The sequence below is a fragment of the Crotalus tigris genome, unplaced genomic scaffold, assembly GCF_016545835.1.
Source record: "Crotalus tigris isolate CLP2741 ecotype Arizona unplaced genomic scaffold, ASM1654583v1 scf7180000023830.6690815, whole genome shotgun sequence".
NCBI classification, from domain to species: domain Eukaryota; kingdom Metazoa; phylum Chordata; class Lepidosauria; order Squamata; family Viperidae; genus Crotalus; species Crotalus tigris.
The window spans coordinates 5,770,210-5,794,734 of NW_024100214.1; the positions used below are offsets into that span (position 1 = coordinate 5,770,210).

Consider the following 24,525-nt stretch of genomic DNA (forward strand, 5'->3'; position numbering starts at 1 on the left):
TAAAACTTGCAACACTTTAAGTAAGCGGCTAAAAAACAGTGCTAGCATGAGAATCGGTCGCCAGAATTGGAAAAGTCATTATACACTGTATAGAAGCTACTTCTCTATAGCATTCTCTCCATGTAACTGCAAAGTTACTCAGGTGCCATCAAGTCAGAGTCAATGCTAGGTAACCTCAAGTACTTTGTGAGCTCTCTCCAACAACAATTTGTAGCTCTTCCCAGGCCTGTTCTGTAATTTTTTTTTGATCTCACCATTAATCATCCCTTTGTCTTCCCCTTTCTTCTAAAAGCCATAAGCAACAATGAATACTATCAGTCATATCAAGGGACTGGACACTTTTGGGGTGTATTGTAATAGGCTATCTCAGTGCATACTTTATAACATATTGGACAGTCTCTTGATTTTTACTTATTTTCATGTTTGCCCTCTACTGAAATAGCTACTTCAGTTGCAGCATCAGAGGACAAAAATCTGCTAACTCAGTTGAAAACTGACAAGGCCTCAGGAGGTAACATATTCAACCTGTGATCATTAAAGAAAATACTAAGTAGTGAGTTGCAGTTTTGGCAGCCTTTACTTTCAATGAAAAGAACAGCCTGTGATGGCTATTATTATTATCCTGATTTTTATAAACCCATTGACCTCTTCAGCATAATTGCTGTCTTTGAAAACAAGCAGGCATTGGTTTCAGAAAACCAAGCAACATCCTAGGACTAGCAAACATGGGGACCACTTGGGGGCAATCACCTCAGGCATTTTCCTACCCTTCCCATTACACGTGTCAGTGCAATTGCCTGCCATTTTGCTAGGAAACTCTCAAATATCTATTTGAATATATCAGGATGCATAATAATTGGCCTTTTAATCTAGGAAATTCCTAGAGCAGGGATCCTCAACCTTGACAACTTTAAGACTTGTGCACTTCAACTCCCAGAATTCCACAAGTCTTAAAGTTGCCAAGGTTGGAGACCCTTGTCCTAGAGTAACAAACCTTTTCTGGACGAGAAATGATCCAACCACAGCAAAGGATTTAGAATAATGACCTTCAGCTACGGGGCATGTACTAATTCCTCTGAGGCAAAAATAAAGTCAAATGTATGTCTATCTGTGTGCATCGGGCTAGAGACTATCTGGAAGAAGCCTCAGCTGTCACATAAGTCATGAACAACTAAGTCTTTCCAGAATCCTACAGTATTGTGATGTCCATGTTGCTTGGAAAAGTTGAAGAAAAAAACAGGAGCATGACCAGAAGCAAGGGGAATAAATTTGATTACAAACACAATGAATGGACACTGAGAGATCAACAAGATCAAGCTTAGAGCATTCTGAGAAATCTATCCATGTAGTTGCTAACAGTCAGTACAATTGATAGCACTTGATCTAAACCAAATTCTAAAATTATTATCACTGTTTGAAAGCATTTTGGATTACTCTAACGGCTATACTACTTTATAATAAATTAAAGAGCATCTCTAAGATTTGCAAAAAAAAAAGGGAATAAAGAGTTAGAATATTTCATGTTAACAAATTGATGGCTGGGGTGTTAAAATATTATACATTAGACTTCCGGTTCCGATTCGCGGCGTCACTAGTCGCACAGGAAGACTTCACTCCCCATCAGCTAGGTTTCCCTCCATCGGTGGACTCTTATACGGGTCCAAAGTCGCCCTGGAGGATGTGACTTCCGTCGAGGCTGCTGTCCATCTGCGGAGGAGCAGCGGCTCCTCCAGCTGTCTGGACAAATCTCCAAGGACCGATGGAGAAGAAGATCGGCCAGTAAAATGGCCGATCGCCCTGCCGCTTCAGACCGAAAGTCAGACAACATCTAAGCTTTGAGTGCCCCTGTGGTGAATCTGGGTGAGAATTGTTTTTCGTAACTCTCTCTTTTTTATTTTGTTGTTGTTGTTGTTGTTTGGGTACCTGTAAGAGCTTTTGGAATTATCTCCCTGGCTTGGATAGGCGGCTTCTGCTTTTTGGGGGAAGAAAGATGTTTTATAAATACTGAAAAAGACTACATTTTACTTTGATATATATTTTATTTGGACACTAAAAAGGAAAAAAGATGGAAAAGATTTTCTCTCTCCTCTCTTTTTAAGAACTGTATTATTTTTCTATTTTTATATATATTACTTCAAAAGATAGAAAAAGGAATTGATTTTTGGAAAAGACTTTTCTTTTAACTCACTGAGGCATCTAGTGGCGAAAGTTTAATACTGCAACTTTGACTTATTTGCCTACTGAATCTTAAAATATTTGTGAGGGAAAGATAAGCTGTGCAGCTGTGGAAGCTGTGGGGGTGGATGTTGTTTGCACTGAATATAGCCTCCACAAAAAAGAAAAAGAGATCTTCTTTTAAGCATTAGCATTAAAATGGAGAAACCTCAGCCACAATTGAACTGCACACTTATATTGGAAAAGATCTATGAGGCCACTGCAGAAATATGTGGTACATTTAAAAACTGTACTTTAGAATCAAGATCCAGAGACTCTACTACATTTGTTCAAACTGATGTTCAGGCTACAATTGACTATGGTATAAATCAAAATGTACCAGAAGAGGAATTTACAGAGATAGAGGAGGAACTTATTTCATCTGACAACCCTCTCTTCAGCAACTTAGAGAATCAGAAGAAGCAAAGACTAAGATCTCAAACTACAAAGCAACGACGCTGTAAGGAGAACAGAAAAAGACATTTACTGCAGAGGAAGGGATTTATATTTCTTCAAAGATTACTACAAGCAACAGGGATGGATTTAATGGTTGAAAGGGAAGTGCTTTTATGGAAGCCTGTGTGGCATAGAAAAAAAAACAGAATTAGACTGAAAAAGAAATTTAAAACGGTTTAATGGATTAAAAGGCAATGCTTATGGATTGTTTTAAGGATAATGATCTAGAGTTAGAAGTAAGAAAAATTCAATTATATACATGTATGTTTAAATTAGTTAGATGATTTTTTTGCTTTATGGAAATTTACTTGGTACAGAAATATAAAAGTTAAAATTGGAGTGCAAAAAACAAAAACAAAAAAGAACCTTGGCTTTATGGATTGTATTAAGGATTAAAAAATATATAATTATATACATGTATGTATGTATGTATGTATGTTCTGGAATTGAAAAAATGTTCAATTATGAGAATGGAATGTTGAAGTGTTTAAATTGATTAGGTGATTTTTGTGTATAACAATATGTTTTGATAAGGCATGATAATTAATTGGATGGAATTTGAAGTTTGTGTAATGAATTGAAAGGAATTAAGGTTTAACATTATTTTTTTTTAATTAATTTAGTTACTATTGGAAGAAGAAATAAATGAGACTGGTGATAAAAAGAGGGATGAGAGAGATTAAGAACTTTAACATATCTGGTAGAGATATTCGAAGTAATAATTTGTTGATGTAAAACAATATTTGATTATGGTAATTGTATATTGATAAAGTTTTAAAACAGGTTGAGTAGTAATAGAAATTTAAGCTAGAAATGGAATATATTAAATTTATTATGTTATTTGTGGGAAATAAGAGAGATCATAGTGAATGTAAAAAAATATTGTATATTATGATCTTTGATAATATGGTGTTACAAAGTTCAATACAGGTTAAAGAAGTGAATGTATTTTTAATTAGATATATAACCTTAGAATGTATCGTGAAATTAAAAATTATGATATATCAAATGGGGATCAGCAAAACAAACTATTCTTCACTGTTGGCAAGATAGTGTGATCCAAAATTTAAAATCTTGGATTGCCACTATGTGTTTGCTGTCTGTTTATGACATGGTTCTCTCTGATGTAATGGAAAGACCAATCAATAATATTCCATGTGGCCAAGGTTTAACTAAGTGTTTAAAAATAGGCTGAAACATTTCCTATTTATAGCATCTAGGCTACTGTTCTTTTCCTTGTTTCCTTTCTATTTGTTCCCCCTTCTTTCCCCCCCCCTTACTAAAACAATACAAAAAGATGCACAAACACAAAGAAGTGAAATCATATGAAAAATAACTATAATCTGCTTTGTTGTCTTTGTGTTGAAAGGCAAATCAAGACCCTTTTTTAGAGCTTTTGACATAAGAGCTAGATACTCTTTAATTGATTGTTAATTTTTCTTTTGTGGTTGTGTTTTTGTTGTTAAACGAGAAAGCCTAGAAAGGGAAGATATTCAGATGTCAAGATATTCAGAATGAGGCAAGCAATGTTTTTTCCTGTGACATGCTATAGAAATAAAAACTGGCCAGGGCTGGGGACAGGCTGTCCTAGAGAAAAATGATCTATGTGGTCACTAAGAGTCACAATGACTTGATGGCAGGTAATCAAAATAAACATTCATTTTGCAGCATAAAAAGTAAGATTCTGCCTTGCAGTGAGATAAGCACTGCCTCACAAAGTTACATTTTAAATTGAACAGTTAGACCCAAATTTAAATTTACTGGCAGGAAAGCCTTTTCTCTCTAAGGAATTACCTATATAATTTCAAAATTTGCAACATAGCAGGATACAAAACTTTCTTACCCCAAAATCTTAAAATGTAAATTCTGGTTCATTCTAACTATAGCAAAGGAGATGTCACTGACTCAGAAGAAATTTCATCTGAATGTATTCCACCTTTGCTTATTAGAAAGAAATACAGTTAAATACTAATTTTTTAGCTGACTGCTGTAAATGCATTCAACATCCAATGCAAATCCTACTAATGTTCTCTTGCCACAAAGAAGGAAATTTAGAACATACCTGACTGTAAAGGAGAGAGCAGACTCTAGAGGAAGAGTATATGGTAGCATCAAAGTAGAGGCCAGACGCACAGGTAGAAAATTGGCAATGCAAGTGAACAATCCCTTCCTCTCAGTACAGGCTTCCAAAAGTGCTGCAGATGGAGAAGGTATATTAAATCAATGTCCCCTGCCAAGTTTTGAGCACAGAAATCAATGATTCTTTTAAAATTCAACCGTTTATTGCATTTAATTATTGCACTTCTAATCCAGTTGCAAAAGATTTTATTCCTCAATGTTAAGTTTTACCTTGTCCGTTATAAGCCCTCCCTAAATTTGCACATATCCACAACTTAAATGACACCCCTATTACTACTTCATGAGATTCTAAATGAAGGAAAATTCAACTAAAAAATAGTTTAGTGGAGTTTCCTGTTATTGTCCCTTTTGCTGGGTCTTTTTGAATCAGATACATTATGCTATCTTTAAGCAGTCACTAATGTTTCCCTTATGCAATTTTTCATTAAGCAGTTTAGCTTTAATTAGATGTAAGATAGTCAGATATTTGAGGCAAAAGCCATGCAACTGATTATTTGCAGGACTTGTCCAATTTTAAATCCTTTACACTCAATTCTTGCTGTCATTAGTTCTTCCATTTGATTTTTATTAAATTCATCTTCAAATTCTTTTATCCATCCATCATTTTTCCATAGATCTTTCCAAAACTGAATTATTTACCTTTTTTTGGTTTTTCATTTTCAGAATTTCTTTTGTCATTTTTACTCATTGAAATAACTGATTTTACTTTAATTGGATGATTTGTGCCTCATGGTGTTCAATTTTTCTTGCCACTGCTGTTGCTTTATGATTTCCAAAGCTTCTTCAGCAGTCCCAAAAAGGCTCCACACCCATTTGTACTACTCAGGTGACCCTGAGGATACAGATAAATCTCTAGGTGGCCTCAACAATAAAACAATGCAAATGACCAGCTGTTCTGCAAGGAATATAAATCCTCCCATTCCCCACCATCCAGTTGGAGCTGAGGAAGCTTCTTGGATGAGAAGTGAAATGTCTTCAAAGAAAAATAAGACAGTTCAGTTGCTTCTTGAAAAAGCATCTTTGGATCAAGAAGCTCCTCAACAGAGCCAGGAATTTAAATTTGGCCTGTGATTATCTTGAGCAAAGATTGGTACAGGAATTTTATGAATTCCTTGTCCCCTTCCGAGAGCAATGACTACATCTACATGTGGACAACTTTTTTTCTTTGAAAATTTGCTTATCTGCTTTCTTTAAAAAAGCATACTTGAAACAGCCATTCCATGCCCTCCAGATGTGTAGATTTCAACTGCCAGGATTCTCAGCCATGGTCATGTTTGCTGGTAATTCTGGGAGCTGAAGTCAATGAATTTGGAGGAGGGCCAAATGAGGAAAAAGTGACTTAGAACATGAACAGCTCAGTTAAATTGGGGACAAAGCAATACAGCAACTTTCCTCTCCAACAAAAGATCTTACCTTGGTTCAGTTTAGGAGGCAAGTGTTCCAGGATGTGTTCTTCAGCCTCTGCCAGTTCAACATTTTCTTCCAGCTGATCATCCTCATCCTTTTCTTTCTCAGAGTCCCCTTCTTCATAATGACAGCTAATGGCTAGCAGAGGGAGAGGAGGTCTTTGGAGGAGAGCTAGAGAAAAAGGATAAGTGGCAGAATTGTGAATTCACTAGAAATATCATTAGACTGTTAGGTTATCTCTCTTCACCCCTTCACCTTGGAGAATATGGCAGTAGCAGATAGAAACAACCTTTTGCAAGAAAGCCATCTTGTTGGCTATTATGTGCCATAAACAGAGGACAAGAAGCAGCCAGGAAAAATATGTTGAGCAGCCACAAGCCAAAGTGGTTTTTAAAGTGAATCTTGGCATTTCTGTATAATATTCTGTGCTGTTTTATAAGCATCAAACTGCTAATATGTGTAGATCCTTCTGTAAAAAAAATTCAGATGGAGAGGATATTCAGATGTACAATTATCTTTACCCCTGTTTAGAAGCAAAATAGATGAAACTCAATAGCTTATAATTTATCTTTATATAAAAATCAGACCTGGACATTCAGCTGAGTATCATTCAATTAGTCACTCTATAGCTCTGCTCTTAAGAGGACACAAATCTGCACATCATATCCTAAGAAAACTTTGGAATTAATACAGGCAATTAGGCTGAGAATGTATCATTATGGTTATTTAATCTCAGCTTACAATGAACAATGGCATGAGTCCCCTTGCAGGTACAAGAAGCATGTTGCCAGGATTGAAAACAATTCAGTGAATAAAATGGTTGCATGAGAAATATCGCACCACTAGGTGGTGCTATAGAGACAGACAATATATTGCAGTTACAGAATTAGCCAGGCAACCTACGGTAAGTAAGAGTTCTACAGAATCACGTGACTTTCAGTTAGACAAGATGCTCCTTCAATACCACGTAGGCACCTCTGGAAGTAGATAGCAGCTCTGCCAGGAGGGTGCATGACATGGCAACTAAATAGAGAAAATGTTTTTTTGTGTGTGTGTCTGAATTTCTTCCTCCGTAGAGAAAATATGGAAAATATAGTGTCCCTCAGTATTGGCATGTTGCTAGGGGTTTCTGAGATTTATAGATCAGCAAAATCTCAAGGATTACATTATGCACTCTAGCCGGTAATATTATTTGAATTGTATATAAATTGGTTTTTATCGTTTTTATCAGTATAATTTTGGTCATATTTTTTTGCATACCACCCCATTTCTATAAGAATGCTTGAAAAATATTTTTGAATAAGCCATACAGCAAAAGTTGCATAATACATCGCCGTACTTTTCCACAACTTCCACTCAAGGAAGTTTGTCTGCAATTCGCTGACCAGTAAATACAAAATTTGCAGATGCCTACCATTCAAAAAGGAAGTTTTCATTTAAATACATCTCGATTTGTGCAAAAGCATATAAAACATTGAGTCAATTGTTTAATAATATAGAATAGAAAAAGAACTAAACTTCAATTAAGCAATAAGCAATATCAGTTTTGAAAATTCACTTTGTAGTAATTTGACCCATCTCCTACCTTTTGGCTGAGTGGGAAAGTTTTTATTTTTTAAATTTGAGCACTAACATCCATAAACCATGTATGTGTCCAAATAATGTTGTTTTCATCAAAAGGGACTGCAAGCGTTGCACATTTTCTACACAGCAAAAAGGGACTAGACAGGATGACATACAGTCATGACTGGAATGCAAGACAGGCTCTCCTTTTTGATACTCTATTAGAAATAGAGAAAAGAACACCTGACACGAGATTCACTTTTCCTAGAGAATGCAAAGCTATTAAGAGCTTACCATTCTTCTTCAAAAAGTGAAGGGCGTCCTTGTAGCCCTGCTTGCACATTTCCTGGAGAATCTGCAGAGAGAGAGAAGCAGCATGTTACTTACAATTAGCTGTAAGATGTCTAAAAACTGCACTACCAGCATGCCCACAGACTTCAGCAGAGGGAAGAATCCATATCTCCAAATGTAGCCCTTGGAAGAAAGAGGGACCTCCAATGGAAACCTCTGCATCAGACTTGGCCAGTAATCACTGTAGACTGGGCATGATCAGATAGAAACACCTTTAAAGTTGTATTGCTGATTAAAGAAGTTATAGGAAGACAGGGATGCTATTTCATTTTGCAAAGTGGCCCTAATCCATATTTTCTGACAAGTTGGGATGAAGCAAAAGCCATGATTAACAGAATGGTCATGAAAAGAATGATGTAGCCTCAGGGAAGCCAAGTAAACATATCAGGTCTGGTCCCAAAATGGGACTCCATGTGAAAAGAGAGAATTGGTGAAAGTCTTCTTTCTCCAAGGGGAAGAAAGAAACCCAATAAAGATTCTGCCAATTCTGCAAACATTTTTTTCCCATTTTTCTGCCATTGGAATGAAACAGCTGCCCTCCAGCTGCAGTGTTTTCAAACTACTGAAGGCTTATTGTCCCATGGCTTTTCAGCATGAGCCAACTTAACAATGTCTGAACAAGTTGTCTTCAGCATCTTCTAAAGGAAAGGGTCATTGTCTTACCTGAACGCCTTTTCTCAGCATGAGGAATGTAGAATCTAGCCATCTGTGGATTCTACATTCCTTTACATGCTGGAGAAAACTGAGCTTCTGGAATTCTTTCCCATCTCTCTGCTAGCACTATAGGAAGAATTTATATTTTCTTCTTGTATCAAAGTCATGTGTTTTCTCAACATGTTAATTCTGTATGTGATGTGTGTGCATTGACAAGTACAGGCGTTCCTTGCTCCACTAAAGACAGGGACTTACCTCCAACAGAGGATTATGCTGTTATAAAAATGCAGGCTAACTGTATTGGGAAGTCATGAGAGGGATGATTGGCAGTAGATTATAGCTATTTCCTAAATCAGAAATTTCCTAAAGTACTACGAACTATGAAAGATAGAAAATCAGCAACAATGATGTCAATACTGTATCAATCTGCCATAGGATGAAGGCCTCTTTACTGAAGATTATTAATCGTGATTTTCTTTGCTGGTCCAGTGTAGTCTGGTACTGTAAATAGTCACCCAGCTGGCTTCAGTGCCTAAGTGAAGCTTAGAACCTGAATTTCACACTCTGAATTCAATATCTTAACTGCTATATCAGTGATGGCGAACCTTTTAGAACCCGAGTGCCCAAACTGCAACCCAAAACCCACTTATTTATCACGGGGTGCCTGGTGGGCATGGTCCACTGGGTGGGCATGGCTGTGGTCATGGCAGACTGAGTGGGTGCGGCCAAGCTGGGCATGGTCACCTCAATGTTGCTCGTGGGGAGGGATGCCTGTGGGGGCCGGGCAGGGTTGGGGGAGAACCTGGGGGTCTCTGGCAGGTGGGGCGGTGGGCAGGAGGCTTGTCCTGCGGGGTGAGGCGAGGCAAGGTGAGGCACGGGGATGCCATTGCCACAGGGCAAGGCAAGGCAGGGGCCGGGATGGCTGCTGCCTGACACCATTGGCCCCCGCACACAGAAGCCAGTGAGCGCATGGGGGCCAAAAGTGTCTGTCAGCAGCCACAGCCTGCCGGCCCCTCGACCAGCGCACTCTGGGGCTCCACAGTTCGCCCCCAGCAGTTCAGAGAAGCCGCCTCTGAGCTGAACGGACAGCTAACAGCTAAGGAGCGATGCAGTGGGTCATGTCCAGGAAAAGGAGAGCATGCAAGGCCAGGAGGGATGGGATGGGGGGAAAGGAGGGAAACCAGCTATGCTGGGATACATCCAGCCATGTGGGAGCTCAGCGAGTTAGTGGGCAGCTGGTTGAAGAGGGATGGTTGTCCTCTCCAGGGCATGGTGTGCATGCCCACAGAGAGGGCTCTGAGTGCAGCCTCTGGCATGCGTGCCATAGGTTCGCCACCACTGTGCTATATCATACTGGCTCTCTGTTTATTGAAATAAAAAACTGAAAGTGTCTATCGTGGTGGAGAGGGCTCACCTGGGGCTCTGGAGGAAACAGGGCTTTTGAAAGGCGGTACAAGTTGCGCAGATTGAACTGAATGCTGGTATTGGTGATTCTGAGTTCATGAATGTTGGTGGAACTATCCCGTGGACAAATATCACTCTCCCCAGAGAAAGGGGAAACAGTGATGGTATTCTTCAACTCATATTGAGGCAGGTTGTCAGAAATCCCTCCATCAACATATCTCTGAGGAAAAAAGAAAATATGTTAGCAGATTTTTTTCTGTCTTTTTTATAGTCCCAGTCTGTTCTTCCCTCCTCAGATCTCTAAATGCACATAGATCACGGGTGTCAAACTCGCCATGTCATGTGACGTGTCGCAATGTATCATGACTTTTTTCACATTGCCGGAGCTGGGGTTGGACGCACCTCTGCATGATGCAACCGATCCGCAAGCCGGCAGTTTGACACCCCCGACATAGTTGAAAATGCAATGGCGTGTATAGTTATTTGGTGATATAGTACAGCTTACTAGAGCGTCAAGCAAAACCATCTCTGGGAGGAGGGAAGGTTGAGCAAATGATAAAACATTAATTGCAATGTCATGCACGGCAAGGTATGTCTCAATGCAAGTACAAAAAGGCCTATCTTGCATCATCACGTCACAATACATAATTCATCATTTGGGTCATTATAGTTAAGGAATGTACAATTGTGGAATCAAGAAGTCAAGGGAATTAAGGTTTTTTTTCACTCCTCAATAAATCATTAGATATTTCTGCAATTTTTAGTGAATGAGGTCCTGTTTTACTAATCCTGTTTTATCTAGTAGGGTATAGGATTGGGTAGCTTCTGAATCCTGTTCTCAAATGAAAAATAAGATGAGGAAGAGGTGATGAAAGCATTTTTCTGAAATAAAGAGCAGTCCCCACACTTCTCTTATTATTAGCAACTTTATGTAACAAATATATAAATATTTTTTTAAAAAAATCCATGGCCTTTCACTTATGTTCCAGGAAGTAACAAAAAACTCATGCTACAGATTCCAGGTCACAAAAATGACAACAAATTAAACAAAAAAATATGGTGGTCTACATGCTTTTTCTATCACGTGCACATACTGTACAAAACCACAAATATAGAGACAGGATACTTTTACACTGTGCATGACCTTCTAATGGCCCTAGCGTTTTCCTCCATTTGGCTAGTACAGATTGAAATTGGGAAAAAAGTATCCAAGCAACCATGGTTTGATGTTATGCTTGAACCTCACATGTAGTTTTTCTTAATTGTGGATAAAAACAAATGTGGGCAAGATAATAATAATGATGATAAAGTTGGAAGGGACCTTGGAGGTCATATAGTCCAACCCCCTGCTCAGGCAGGAAACCCTATACCATTTCTGACAAAAGGCTGTCCAGTTTCTTCTTAAAAACTTCCAGTGTTGGCGCATTCACCACTTCTGGAGGCAGGTTGTTCCACTGGTTAATTGTTCTCACTGTCAGGAAGTTTCTCCTTAGTTCTAGGTTGCTTCTCTCTTTGGTTAGTTTCCACCCATTGCTTCTTGTCCTGCCTTCAGGCGCTTTGGAAAATAGTTTGACTCCCTCTTCTTTGTGGCAGCCCCTGAGATATTGGAACACTGCTTTCATGTCCCCCCTCGTCCTTCTCTTCATTAAACTAGACATAACCGTTCCTTATATGTTTTTAGCCTGATCATCTTTGTTGCTCTTCTCTGTACTCTTTCTAGAGTCTCAACATCTTTTTTACATCGTGGTGACCAAAACTGGATGCAGTATTCTAAGTGTGGCCTTACAAGGTATTGTAAAGTGGTATTAATACTTCACATGATCTTGATTCTATCCCTCTGTTAATGCAGCCTAGCACTGTGTTGGCTTTTTTGGCAGCTACAGCACACTGCTGGCTCATATTTAAATGATTGTCCACTGCTTCTGTGTTTAAACAGAAGCATAGTCTTTCAAGTTTCTTTTCCTGTTTCAACAATGGAGGATCAGACAGATAAGCAGCACACATATCTGACTCAAACCATTCATTTTTCTATAATGAGGCATATTTGATTTATCACTGCATCTGAATGAATCACACTGGGCTCTGAAATAGCGTAATTCTTAGTTCTGTCTGTATGGGTGAGTGGTTATTGGGCAGTTTCCTTTTCCATTGGCCTTAAATAAAAGAGTTTAATGCTATCAGGAGTTGCACTTAATGTATTACAGAATACAGTCACATGCAATATGGATAATTGCTTATAGAAAAAGAAAAACTAATGCCCAGAATATGACCACATGAAAAACAAAACAATGCCAAGCTTGGGGAGAAATAATTTATACAGAAAAACTAGCTCTGTAGTAATCATATCTAAATGCAAGAAAAATCACCCCATTTACTATGTTGAGATGATTTACTGATGTTATAGTTTCAAAAGCAAGCCAGCTTCTCCATTATATACATTCCTGCAGCTCAGGAAGTAATAACATTTATTGTATAATAGATATCTCATTAGGAATTTTAAAATTTCAGAATCAGTACCATGGCTTAAATGTAAAGAGCCACCAATTTGCTAAAGCTGCCAAAATAGCCATGACCCCTTTAATTTCAGATATCCATAATGACCAGTGGAACGTATTAACCAATGACATCAAGATGTTTGACCACCAGAGATCAAAAGAGTGTTTCTCCAGAGGGCAAAAATATAACTTGCTGTACTTAAGCGGCTCTGGAAAGAAAAGAACATGTCCAGAAGATACTCAGTAAGAACTTTTCCCCACTGTTGAGTTAAAATACTATCCATCCATTCTTGAGTCAACAGAAACTTATACAGACCAATCTGTATCCTTCCTCTACTGCCCCTGTTCTGACCCACTGCTAAATAAATGATTCTGTTCAGGTTTTGAATGTACTGGATGTGATAGGCAAAGCAATTGATTGAGTCTTCCAACTTCACTGCCCACTCTCTTCAATACATCACCAGCTTAGGGGAAGATCATCAGCCAATCATGATAGTGCAGCAGGGAAGGGATATGTTTTGGAAATAATGTTTTGTTGTCATATCTCCTTTTTGTGTTTCTCCTCCTACCCTTCATTCTGTAGTAATTCAAACTGAATTATTATTTTTTTTAAATGGAACCACAAAAAGATATGATTAAGCAGCATTTTTATTTAGAATCTGCCTGGGTAGAACTGGGTATTGAAATTAGAAAACCAAAATCAAAAGTGCTTTTCCTTTTTGTTTTTTCCCACTGGCAACATTCTAAGCAGAGAATTGTTCAGGGTGGACAGAAGGGTGAGGATTTCCATTATTCCACTGTTAGGCAGTTTAAGAGTTAGCAGTTTACTAGCTAAGCGGGTTAATGCTACTGAGACCAAAGGAAAAAAGGTATGCCTGCATCAAATATAGAATAGCCTGTAAATACCACTCTGATCCCAACTAAGGACAAAACAGTATCCCCCTAACCTCAAATCATTCTACAAGTGGAAAAAACAAATTTATTTTTGAAAACGTATCTGTCACTCCAGCTCACAATAGTCACTCTAGAGCCAAACTGAATCTCAAGTGTATCAAATGATGCAAATATTAAAACTAAAAGAAAGTTCAAAGTGGAGTGAAAGTCAACTGGAAGAGGAACAAGAAGCACACCATGTTCTTCAGCAACCAGCATGTTCATATAATGTTCTGCAAAGCCAGTTCCAGGAAACTACAACTACATTAACTACATTAACTACTAGGTCAGGGGTAGGCAACCTTGGCTGGCTCAGGAATTCTGGGAATTGAAGTCCACAGAGTCATAAAAGAGCCAAGGTTGCCTACCCCTATACTAGGTGGACAATTACGGCTGGAACATCCAGTACACAAAATGTTTGCACTAACACTAAGATCAGTTTCTGCTTTGTCCCTTTTTAAAACCTCTACATTTGTACTTTAATCAAAGAATAACAGCTGAATTGATAGAAGAGGCAACCAGCTTAAAATCCTGTATTATTTTTTTTCTTTTACTTCATATTTTTACATAACATCAGGAACAGAATCTGGCTAGATGGTGAAATTGCCTGTGGGTTGGGTGATGTTGGTAGTGGGCCCAACTGCCCTTTTCAAGCCCTACCCATACTGGCATCATGCCAGTTATTGGGAGCTGACTTTTTAGGTTGCTGAAGCATCTTAAATTATAGGTAGCCTTTGACATACAACCACAATTGGGCCCGGAATCTTGGTTGTTGAGCGAAGCAGTCATTAATCAAGATGTCCATGTGACTGATTCATTCAACGATCACAAGCCCAACTTTCCCAGTTGCAGTTATTAAGCAGACAGAGCAAAACAGCACCTTACCTATGGAGAGCAGGCAGCTGCTCTCCATGCATGGAAGGGAACTCCTGCACTGGGCCGGAGAAATAAAGCTTGGATCTTCAGGAGCTTTGTTTCTACAGCCTAACAAAGGATTCCTCTCCTCCATTCACAGAGGGGAAATCTTTTGGCAGGCAGCAGCAGTAGCTTGCAATCTTCCCTACTGGTTTACCCATTAAATTTCTGTGGAACCTAGCAGAGGACTTCGAATGGTAATCACATGATCACAGGGCACTTGGCAAGTAATCATAAGTTCAAATCAATTACCAAGCACCCAGATCACTATCACACGATCATGGGGGGAGCAGCGGAGCCCTTTCCAAGTCACTGTGACATCAAACTGTTATTAAGCAATCAAGAACTTCCTGTATGAATTTGTCTTTGATTCCCACTCAGACTATACCATTGACTAGTCAAGACCAAGTGAGCTGCAGCTTCAAAGCAATTCAAACATCTTTAAAACAGTGACTCTCCTAGGATTCCAATGCAAAGATATGATGTCTATATTAATCTCTTCCCTCCTGCATTCACCCAAGGTTTCCTGCACTATTCACCCTTCCTTATAGCCATAGAAGCTAACTTGGAGTTTTCAGAACAGTCATGATCTCTAGCTATCTCATTGGGCTTTTATTGGGGGGAAATAAAATATTGCTACATATTTTTTCTTGAGCTCCTGGAAGAAAGGCAGGATAGTAAGTTAACCAAATAAAATGTAAGATATCTTTGTTTGTGCTGTCTGTCTGTTTGTATGAATTGGCATAACAGAGTGACTAAGAGGCAGAACTATTTCACTTTTCCCTTAACTAGCTGGCTTTTCTCCCATGAAGTTCTTAATGTAGCTATGTAGGCTTAAGCGGTCAGATGTTTTCAAGTTCAGCTGTCCATTTTTAATGTGGGAATAATAACACTGATTATCCTTGAAATGGCTATGGCTGGCTTAGTATCTAAGTTTTACAGACAGTGTTGATGCTAAAGCACTGACTATGCAACTTACAGTGAAAAAGCATGATAACCCTACCGTAACACCCTCAAAGTATCTTTTCAAGCAGAAGGACTGGAAATGGAAATGACTCATTATTGTCAAAGAAACAGCCCAGGTTTCTGACTTTTGATGAAAGAGGGCCAATTGACGATATGCCCTGGGAAGGCTCCATGCAGGGGTTTTCTCTGAACTGACGGTTTTTCAACATACTAACAGAAGGAACAGGTATTCCTTTAGTTTATATGACTCTCCTGGGTTAGAGAAAGTCCTACAATCACCCTATAAGATCTTCTATATAGCATTGATCTGCAAGAAGCTTCAGGTGCTGAGCTTTGGAGCATCTGGTGAGTGATTTAGCTCAGGGGTATGTGTGTGGTTGCAATTGCTTTATTGTTGAAAAAGCAGCTGTCTGGGAATTTATTTTTCAAATGGACAATAAGTTGTTCATTTCTTAATCACTTTTTGGAATTATCATCTTTATTTGGTTAAAAGAGGCTTCAGCCATAGTCTGTTAGTCTTTTTTGATTGGCGCCATTTTGGGGACTTCTTTATTGTTAAACAACAACATAAGAGGATTGCTGAAGGGAAGCTAAAATAAGGAAGCTTGAAGTATCTTTTTTAAAAAAAACTTTGATAGAGAAACATAAGGGTAGAAAGTTTTCATTTTATTTTTCTATTTTTTAAGTAATTTGTAGCTTGGTTTGCTTTGCTGTGGGTGGTTAAAACTTTCCAAATTTTATAAACTCTGATTGGTCAGAAATTATTAAGTGACTTACAAAAAATTTCACTTTATAGATCAATTATTTCTAAGGATGTAATAAAAGCTACTCAAACTACTTCAGAGATGCAATTATGTCTAAAAAGTTATCAAACCACTGAGGCAATTTCAGAAGTAGCTGACAAAGTAAAGGACTCAATTGCAATTTTGGAATATAAATCTGACACCAATCTTTATTGTGATGATGGTTTAAGTATAAACCTCCCAGCACAATTGAAATAAAAGCTCCAAGAAAATCTGAAACTTTCAAGAAGGCAGGTCTGGAACTTTGTCTTCGTGGATACTAAAAAGGTTGAGAATTCCTTGAGAAAAAGAGAAGTCTATAATTACTTGATAGATATTCCAGAAAAGGAAAAAGATTTTATTTTATGAAGGTAAGCTAGAATGAGTGACTTAAATTTAATGAGTTAATTAGAGTAAGGATGAATTTTTACCAGTCTGATATATGTTTTAACGTAAAGTGGGCTTGAAAATGTGTTTTTTTCTTTATTATAATGCTTAAGTAATTCCTAAAGCTTGTAAAATATTGAAAGTGTATTTGAAAGTATCTATGTTAAGAGGAAGTTAAAAAATGTATTAGAATTTGTTGATTTTACAAATATTTTTTAAAAAGTTTAGTTTTAAAATGGACGTAAAATGTTTCTTTTCTTTTAAGATTAAAGAAACTGAAAGAGTACAGTGAATTTTGCTAATATAAATGATGATAATCTATAACGATTAATAATAGCAAATATATATTATTTTCCACAGCAAAGAAAAAATACAGAGATGATTAAATTGATTCCTCTGTTCAAAGAAAAGAATATTCTAATTTTGTTTTTATTTGGAAACCGCTTCTAGATTTTGAGCTCATGATGGAAAAATAAAAATTTAGTTTTGCTAATTAGATAGGTTTATTGTTATAGAAATGGCTAGTATATATTATTGTATCAAAGTAAAAAGTTGAGGTTTTAATGTTACTATTTTCTACTGTGCTAAAGAAATTTGGAAATCAACACCTTTTTTTCTTTTTCGCTTTTTACTCCCCACTCTCTCTTTTTCCCTTTTCCCAGCCACCAGTTCCCATTATTTTTATTTTCCTTTGTATTTTATATTCTGATAAACTAATTAAAAGTTTCCCTCTCCCAAAAAAATACATTCCAGGTTTCTCTCCGAGTCCTAGCAGAATATATTTTATTTTCTGCTTTGGCACGCCCAATTTTTTTTATCAAGTTTTAAAACAAACTCATGGCAATGCTGAAGACCATTCTAAGGTCATTGAGGGCTCCCTTTATGACATCAAAGTCCCAGGTTTGGTCACTGACATCCTAGTCCAGGTAGCTCTTCAACTTCAATCCAATGTTGGACATTTTATTTGTGGCAACAGGTCTTTCTTACTCAACAAAGAAAAGCAAACGTTTGAGAACAGCACATTTGGGTTTCATTCTACTAAACCTAAGTTAAATTTTGCTAAAGATACATTATTCCTATCAACATTATGGTCCAGAAATATAAAAGTGATACTACAAATAATACTATTTCTTTTCTTCTTTCCCTCTTTTTGTTTTTGAAAAAAGTCCTCTTTTCTCCCCTAGGTTTTTCCCCTTCCAAATATCAGATTTCTTATGCTTGATCTCAGCAATCAAGAAAAAAAACTCCACTCCTTTGAGAATAATTTGATTACAACTGTACATTGTTATGATCATTTTTCCAGAATTATGCAGCATATTATGTCACCTTCCCTAGTCTCCAAGTTTCCTCTTTCCCTCTTGATGAAGCAGGAAAAACAGGAACAGGCTCTTGCAGTACAATACCAAACAGCTCAAAGTTAAAACACCCTGGTGCTGACTTACCACTCCTTGAAGACTTGGAGGGATCAGGCCACAGTATACTGGAATGAAAGTGCTGCAGACACATGCCTGGGTGAGAGATGGGAAAAGACCATGTGAAATAAGTGGACTGACTAGAGAAGCCTGTAGTATTTGCAGATAATAAATCCAGGCAGAGAAGAAAGAAAGAAAGAAAGAAAGAAAGAAAGAAAGAAAGAAAGAAAGAAAGAAAGAAAGAAAGAAAGAAAGAAAGAAAGGCGAACCTCCATGACAAGAGTAGGTCATATCAGTTCTGCTGGCGCTTGGGAGATAGGCATTTATGGCTTCATGTTCAAAGCTCCTAGAAAGTCCTAAAGTTACAACTTGCCTGGACAAGCTCTTCTTTGGAGTTAAACTCAGATAATATGACATTTTCTCCATCCGAAACTCGGGTTAATGAAATGCCCAAACATCCATTGGCCAACTCATGTGCATTGCTTGGTAAAGTTTTATATAAGCAGGCACGGATGATTTTCACCAGGTTGAAGGACGGGTGTAAAGGGCCAAGAAACCTCTTCCGGGCCTCTTTGGAAACATGGATGATATTTGCTCCAACATCACCTAGTATGAAGAAAACAATATAAATTTTAAATTAGATAAAAGGCTACATGTACATAAAATTTTAATTCAAAATTAGCTTAGTCTCATTTTTAGTTTTAAATGTTTGGATTTATATCCCACTTTTTTTCTACAATTTCAGTGTACTTTACATGGGGAGATTTCTGTTCAGTTTAACAATGACACTGCAGCGAAGGTTGGAATAAGAGATGGTGACCACACTTGAAAGTGAATTTGATGTGAAGTTTCCCAGCGTTAACCTAACGGCTTAACTATTAAATGATACTGGTTCTAAGTCCACTGAACCATGGAATTAATGTACAAACTGAGATTTGCACATCTCATAGAACCAAAATCAATTATGGCTTAGCATGTTGTGTGAAGGAGGCCACAGATTGTAACTATCCATTGTCAAAATCACTATTTGGTAAATTTATTTTATTGCAATTGGCTTGAAGAGTTCCTGGTTCCTGAAAAATTGTACATCATAAACACCTAAAGAAATATCTAGGCAGTACTAATCAACATCCCAAAAGTTATATATTTAATATAACACACATGCGTCCAGACTACATATATTTTTTATATTTTAATCTCTTGATTTAAAAATTAGATACCTTAGTCTAAGTAGACATTTATATTCCTCACTAAAAAATTTAAAAAACAAACAAACTAATGTTGGAATTCTCAAAGGCATACCTAGTTCTTTCTTTATATTGATAGAATCCTTTCTAAAGCTAAAGTTATGCCCTCAGATTCTCTCACCATAAAATGCGGCCCCAATATTGATAGAATATTAAAGTGATAAATATAGCATTCATAATTTTCTAAGGATCATTCATTTAACCTGTAAAATACTTAATAGGAAGCAGATTGCAATATAATTCTCTTTTATCCAAAATAGATACTTATCCTCAATCACAGTAGATTCCGTTCTGCTCATAGTTTTTGGCATCAAGAGTGTAAAATTTTTTGTTTATAGTTCTACATTATACTCAGGAAAAACTACTTAGCACATGTTAATTGGACATGATATAAATTAAAAATCTAAATAAACTGCTTTGGGAAAACAGCAAGAAATATGGTTTCCCTAAAAATATACATCACTTGTTGGGTTTTCCATCTTGAGCTCAGGAGTACATCACAGATTTGATACCACTGAAGAAATTTTCTAACCCATTGACAATGTGTTAACTATTAAACATAGCACTGTTTTCAGGACAATGTTGTTGTGCTGCCTAAAGTTCTCTTTATCAGCCATCTCTGAGCTGGGAAAATTATCTCATTGCTATTTGACCTTTTCCCCTAAGACCAAAGTTGTTTATCTTATACTGTGTTTCCTGCTCATCATAAAAAATATACTCAAGGTTAAGCAGAGCTCAAATGACTTGTGTTATAATGAGTTATGCTATTTTTTCTTAATTGGTAGCCAACTTTTCCAAGATACATGCCTTTCAATCAAATACCATCCCTAAAAGTCAGCAACAGTCACCTGCCTTAAAGCATGACTGCATTGTTTTATTTTGGGGTTTTGTGCTTTCAAATTAGATTTGATTCCTGACAACTATTTGTACAAGTCCATGTACAGTGATGCTTAAAAGTTTTGAATTTTCAATATTTCTGCATTCATATGACCTAAAATGTGATATATTCTCCACACAAGTCCTAAAACTAGATAAAGAGAGCCCAATTAAACTATTTAAGTCAAGAGAATGGTTCAAGTTTATATATTTGTGTATGTCAAAATTACATGAATTTTAGAGTATTATTATGATATTATTATTTTTAGTATTAATATTGTTTAACAATTTCGAGATTGTATTGTTTAATAATTGGGATATTAATTTGTTTATGTTTTCATTATTATTATATTTATTTTTAATTTGTTTATATTTATGTTAAAGGGGAGTTAAAGTGCATTATGGACTTGGTTATTTATATAGTTGGTTAATGTTAGTTAGATTATGATTATCATATTTGTAACCCTGTACTCAGCTCTGGGAAGTTGGGGGGGGGGTTGGGGGGTTATATTGTAATTTTTATAAAACCTTTTATAAAAAAAATTACATGAATCTCTAGGATTATCAGCCCATTTGAAGGGGAAATTAAAATCAGCTGTTCCAGTCAATGGGACTAGAAGATTGAGTGAGCAAAGCCCTGTTCACTCACAAGCAATAGGAACCATGTCCCTCTCTTAAGCCACATTGGTGAGCTGTAATCAGCAAGGGTATTCAACATATGTTTTTTCCAAAGGAAGAAAAGCTGCATGTGAAGATCTCCTGGGTACAGACCTTCTCACTGCATTATGTGGCTGTCATATGATGAATCAAGCATTGTCAGCATGCTCTGAAGGGATAGGGTTCACCCATGGCCCTCATGGTAAGAACTAACACCTCAGCAGAATCTTTGTTATCCCAGAAAGAACCAAGGTACTTCTCAGAACACATAAATCTTGCCTTTTGAACTTCAGGCTCTAATTTAGCTACATAAATTCTAAATTTCCAGTTCTAAATAGGGGCCATCAATTCTATTGCTTGTTCTACTCTGTTTTTCGGGGGTTCCAGCAAATTTCAAATGAGCTTGAAATTAGAAGACGGGAAGTTTCCACGTGTATTCAAAAATGATCCACAATTTAATCTCACACGACAATGAAATTGCAGCATCCTTTTCAACAACCAAACCTGTTTCTTTGTTTTTAAAATGGAAACTAGCAGCATTTTTTTTCATGAATCTCCACTAAAGAGATTAAAATTAAATTAAAAGAGAATAATGTTTAAACTGGGATAGTTGCTGAACAAAAATTAATTGCACATCTTTTTATTATCAAGCGCTCTAGAAGTCCATGTATAAAAATTAGAGAGCAATTGCTTCATTTTTGGCCTCCCCTCTAAACTGGAGTGGGTCAGAGGCCTGATGGTAGAAAAACAAGGAGGCACCCATTTTCTCATTTCCTCTGGGGTACTCTAGCTAAAACTCTTGCTGAAATGTGTGTCCACAGAACTTTCTTCTAACAGCCTTCTGGGTTTTCCATGTGGTTTTTCACGAACTGTAGATGAGCAGTGACTTTTTCTTTGCCATCCTGTCAAGCACACCATTGTTGTTCAGTGTTTTCCTAATGGTAATCTCATAACACTGACATTTGCCAATGCAAAAGAAGTCGCTAGTTCCTTGGATGATAACCTGGGGTTTTTTGAAATTTACACATCTTGTTCTTGGTGTAATTTTTCTTGGTTGACCACTCCCGGGATGGGTAACGTTAGTGTTGAATTGACTCTATTTGTACACAATCTGCCAGATAATGGACTGGTAGAGTCCGAACACTTTGGCAGTAATTTTGTAACCTGGTGAGCATTTTTCAGAGGTCCCCACCAATTTCTTTGATTGAGCTTCCATACGCTTCCACATGCCTATGTGGTGAAGGTCAGACTTTGAGAATGAATAGCCAGAATTCTATTCTTTAAATAAGACAGGACCTCCCACACTCACACCCAATTATCCTCCCAATGAAACACTTGACTCTAATTTCCCCTTCAAATAAACTGATAATCCTGGAGCCTCATATATTTTGCCATATATGTAATTCTGAATAATTTTCCTCAATAAATGAACAAGTATGTTTTTGATTCATGTTTAATTCTCTTTATCTAGATTTAGGACTTGTATGGAGAACACAGCACATTTTTAGGCCATGCTTATGTAGAAATACTGAAAATTCAAAAGGGTTCACACATTTCTAAGCACCACTGTGTGTGTCTAGGACAATGATCAACTGACTGCATTTTCAGTCCATCAAGTCATATTAATTATGATGCATGCATCGCATTGTATCCACTGAGAACTGGACGAATATACATGAAAATAAGTAAATAAATACTGGATTATTTAGGCAAAGCTGTGTGCAACATCTGGATGCACTCAAATGACATATATCATAGTTAAACAGCCCAACCCATATACAGTAGCCAAGTTATACTTTTAATAGTTGGATTGCTAGGATGTAACACAAATCTATCACCAAAGTAAGGGAAGTCAGAAAAGAAAATGAACAGCTTCTCGTCACTGAATATGCCGGAGGGAGCATGGCTTTGTAAAATAATAAGAGATGCTTCAGTTATTGAAAGCACATCATCCTGTAACCTTGGCCAGTGCCAAAATAGTCTTGGAAATTGGATAGTTACAGACTGAACTTCAGACTTCCTAGAAGAGAGCCCAGTTTTGATGTCCTGCCAAAAGGGTTGGGTTTATCCAGATGGATCCAAAGAGAACAACAGCGCTGAAGATAACTCAACATGCCCAGTAACTTTGGAAAATGCCATGTATGTGCACGCACGTGCGCACACACACACAAACAAACTTTGGCTGTTAAGACCAGCAGCTTAGCAAGCTGAGATATGAGAATGCCAGCGGATTACTGATGAAAGTTAGAGGTCAAAAAACAACGGAGCAGGAGATAAATATCCCTAAGATTTTAATTAGTTCATATTCCAAGTGGATGACTGTTAAAAACATACAGTTTTGTATTTGCCTAATCACTCTTCTTTCCAATATTGTGGGGTATCATTTTCATACTTTAAGCCACATTTATTTGCCCTGTTCCAAGAACAGCAGAGATAGCCTTGGTTCTCACAGATTCTTTTCTCATTTTCTCACTTCCTGACCTACCCAGATGGTCTAATCTAAAATCTTTTTATTTATTATTTTTATTTATATTACACTTTATTGTTTTTATAAACAAGGCAGTAAACACATCTAATACTCCTTCCTCCTCCTCTCTGCCTCACAGCAACAATCCTGTGAGATGAGTTGGGCTGAGAGAGAGGTGACTGGCCCAAGGCCACCCAGCTGGCTTTCATGGCTAAAGTGGGACTAGAATTCACAGTCTCCCACTTTCTAGCTTGGTGCCTTAACCATTAGATCAAACTGGCTCAACTTTTTACAATTTCCTGAGACTTAAATCAGTAGAGAGATGTTGAATCTGAAGTACGCAGAAGCTCCTTTGTGAGGGAAAGGTCAATTTGATCTGAAACAATATTTTGGCAATATGTGGAAAACAAAAAAATTAAAAATATCGTCATATACATATTAGATTTATGTGGGTAGCCACTGACAATACACATACTGGAATCTATAACTCTTCTTGGAAATGCTCCACTGCAGAGTAAAGGGTGCTACTTCAAGCCAAGGACATTCCAGTTTCATTTGGAATTCCAAGATGTCTTTCACAGAGGACATTTAATCATATGAGACTTTAACCAGTCCAACAGAAATATAACATTGTATTGGTGAGAAAAGGCACAAGCAACAGCAAAAAAACCCAAACAAACAAAAGTTATCTCCTGAGATTGCCACGTATAATTATTCACATAGTATTTTAAAATCCTAGAAGGATGGCTATACTCATGAAAGGTTCATAATTTACATTTCATATTTGCATATATATCTCCAAATTTTCAAAAAGTCTTCTGCTTTACATCATATATTCATGCAGAGGGCATGTTCATGGCCATATTTAAACTCAGAATAACTTTCAAATATAAATGAAGAACTGAATACGAATCATTTTTTTACATAATGCCCTAAGCAGAATTCATTAGTTGAGCTTTGCACTTTTCAAAAAAAAAAAAAAGATTCAAAAGTGCTTTTGAACACAGGGGTGCACATGGTTAGTACTGCCCTGCTGGACACTAAAAACACCTGAATTTTTCCAGATTTCCACAAGAGCCTGAAAAAGAGGTTGCACCTACTTTAAGGCTTAAATTAATTTTAATGAATTCAGTCTTTAAAGCAGCTGTATTTTTTTCAGGCTGTTCTGGAGGAAGTGGTCTTTAACAACAGGAAGAAGCT

At 37.1% G+C, this 24,525-nt stretch overlaps 1 protein-coding gene across 2 annotated transcripts in view; it reads right to left on the minus strand.

Annotated features, from left to right (window-relative positions):
- Positions 1 to 24,525, minus strand: part of PNPLA2 (patatin like phospholipase domain containing 2) — a 55,327-nt gene that overhangs the window by 8,069 nt on the left and 22,733 nt on the right. For both annotated transcript variants that reach the window (XM_039321900.1, XM_039321899.1), the window contains exons 2-7: positions 18,452 to 18,684; positions 18,109 to 18,174; positions 10,199 to 10,408; positions 8,074 to 8,134; positions 6,223 to 6,387; positions 4,733 to 4,865 (exon numbers count right to left, since the gene is read on the minus strand). In XM_039321900.1, the coding sequence (XP_039177834.1) occupies positions 4,733 to 4,865; positions 6,223 to 6,387; positions 8,074 to 8,134; positions 10,199 to 10,408; positions 18,109 to 18,174; positions 18,452 to 18,684 (868 nt within the window). The remainder of the gene's footprint in view (positions 1 to 4,732; positions 4,866 to 6,222; positions 6,388 to 8,073; positions 8,135 to 10,198; positions 10,409 to 18,108; positions 18,175 to 18,451; positions 18,685 to 24,525) is intronic.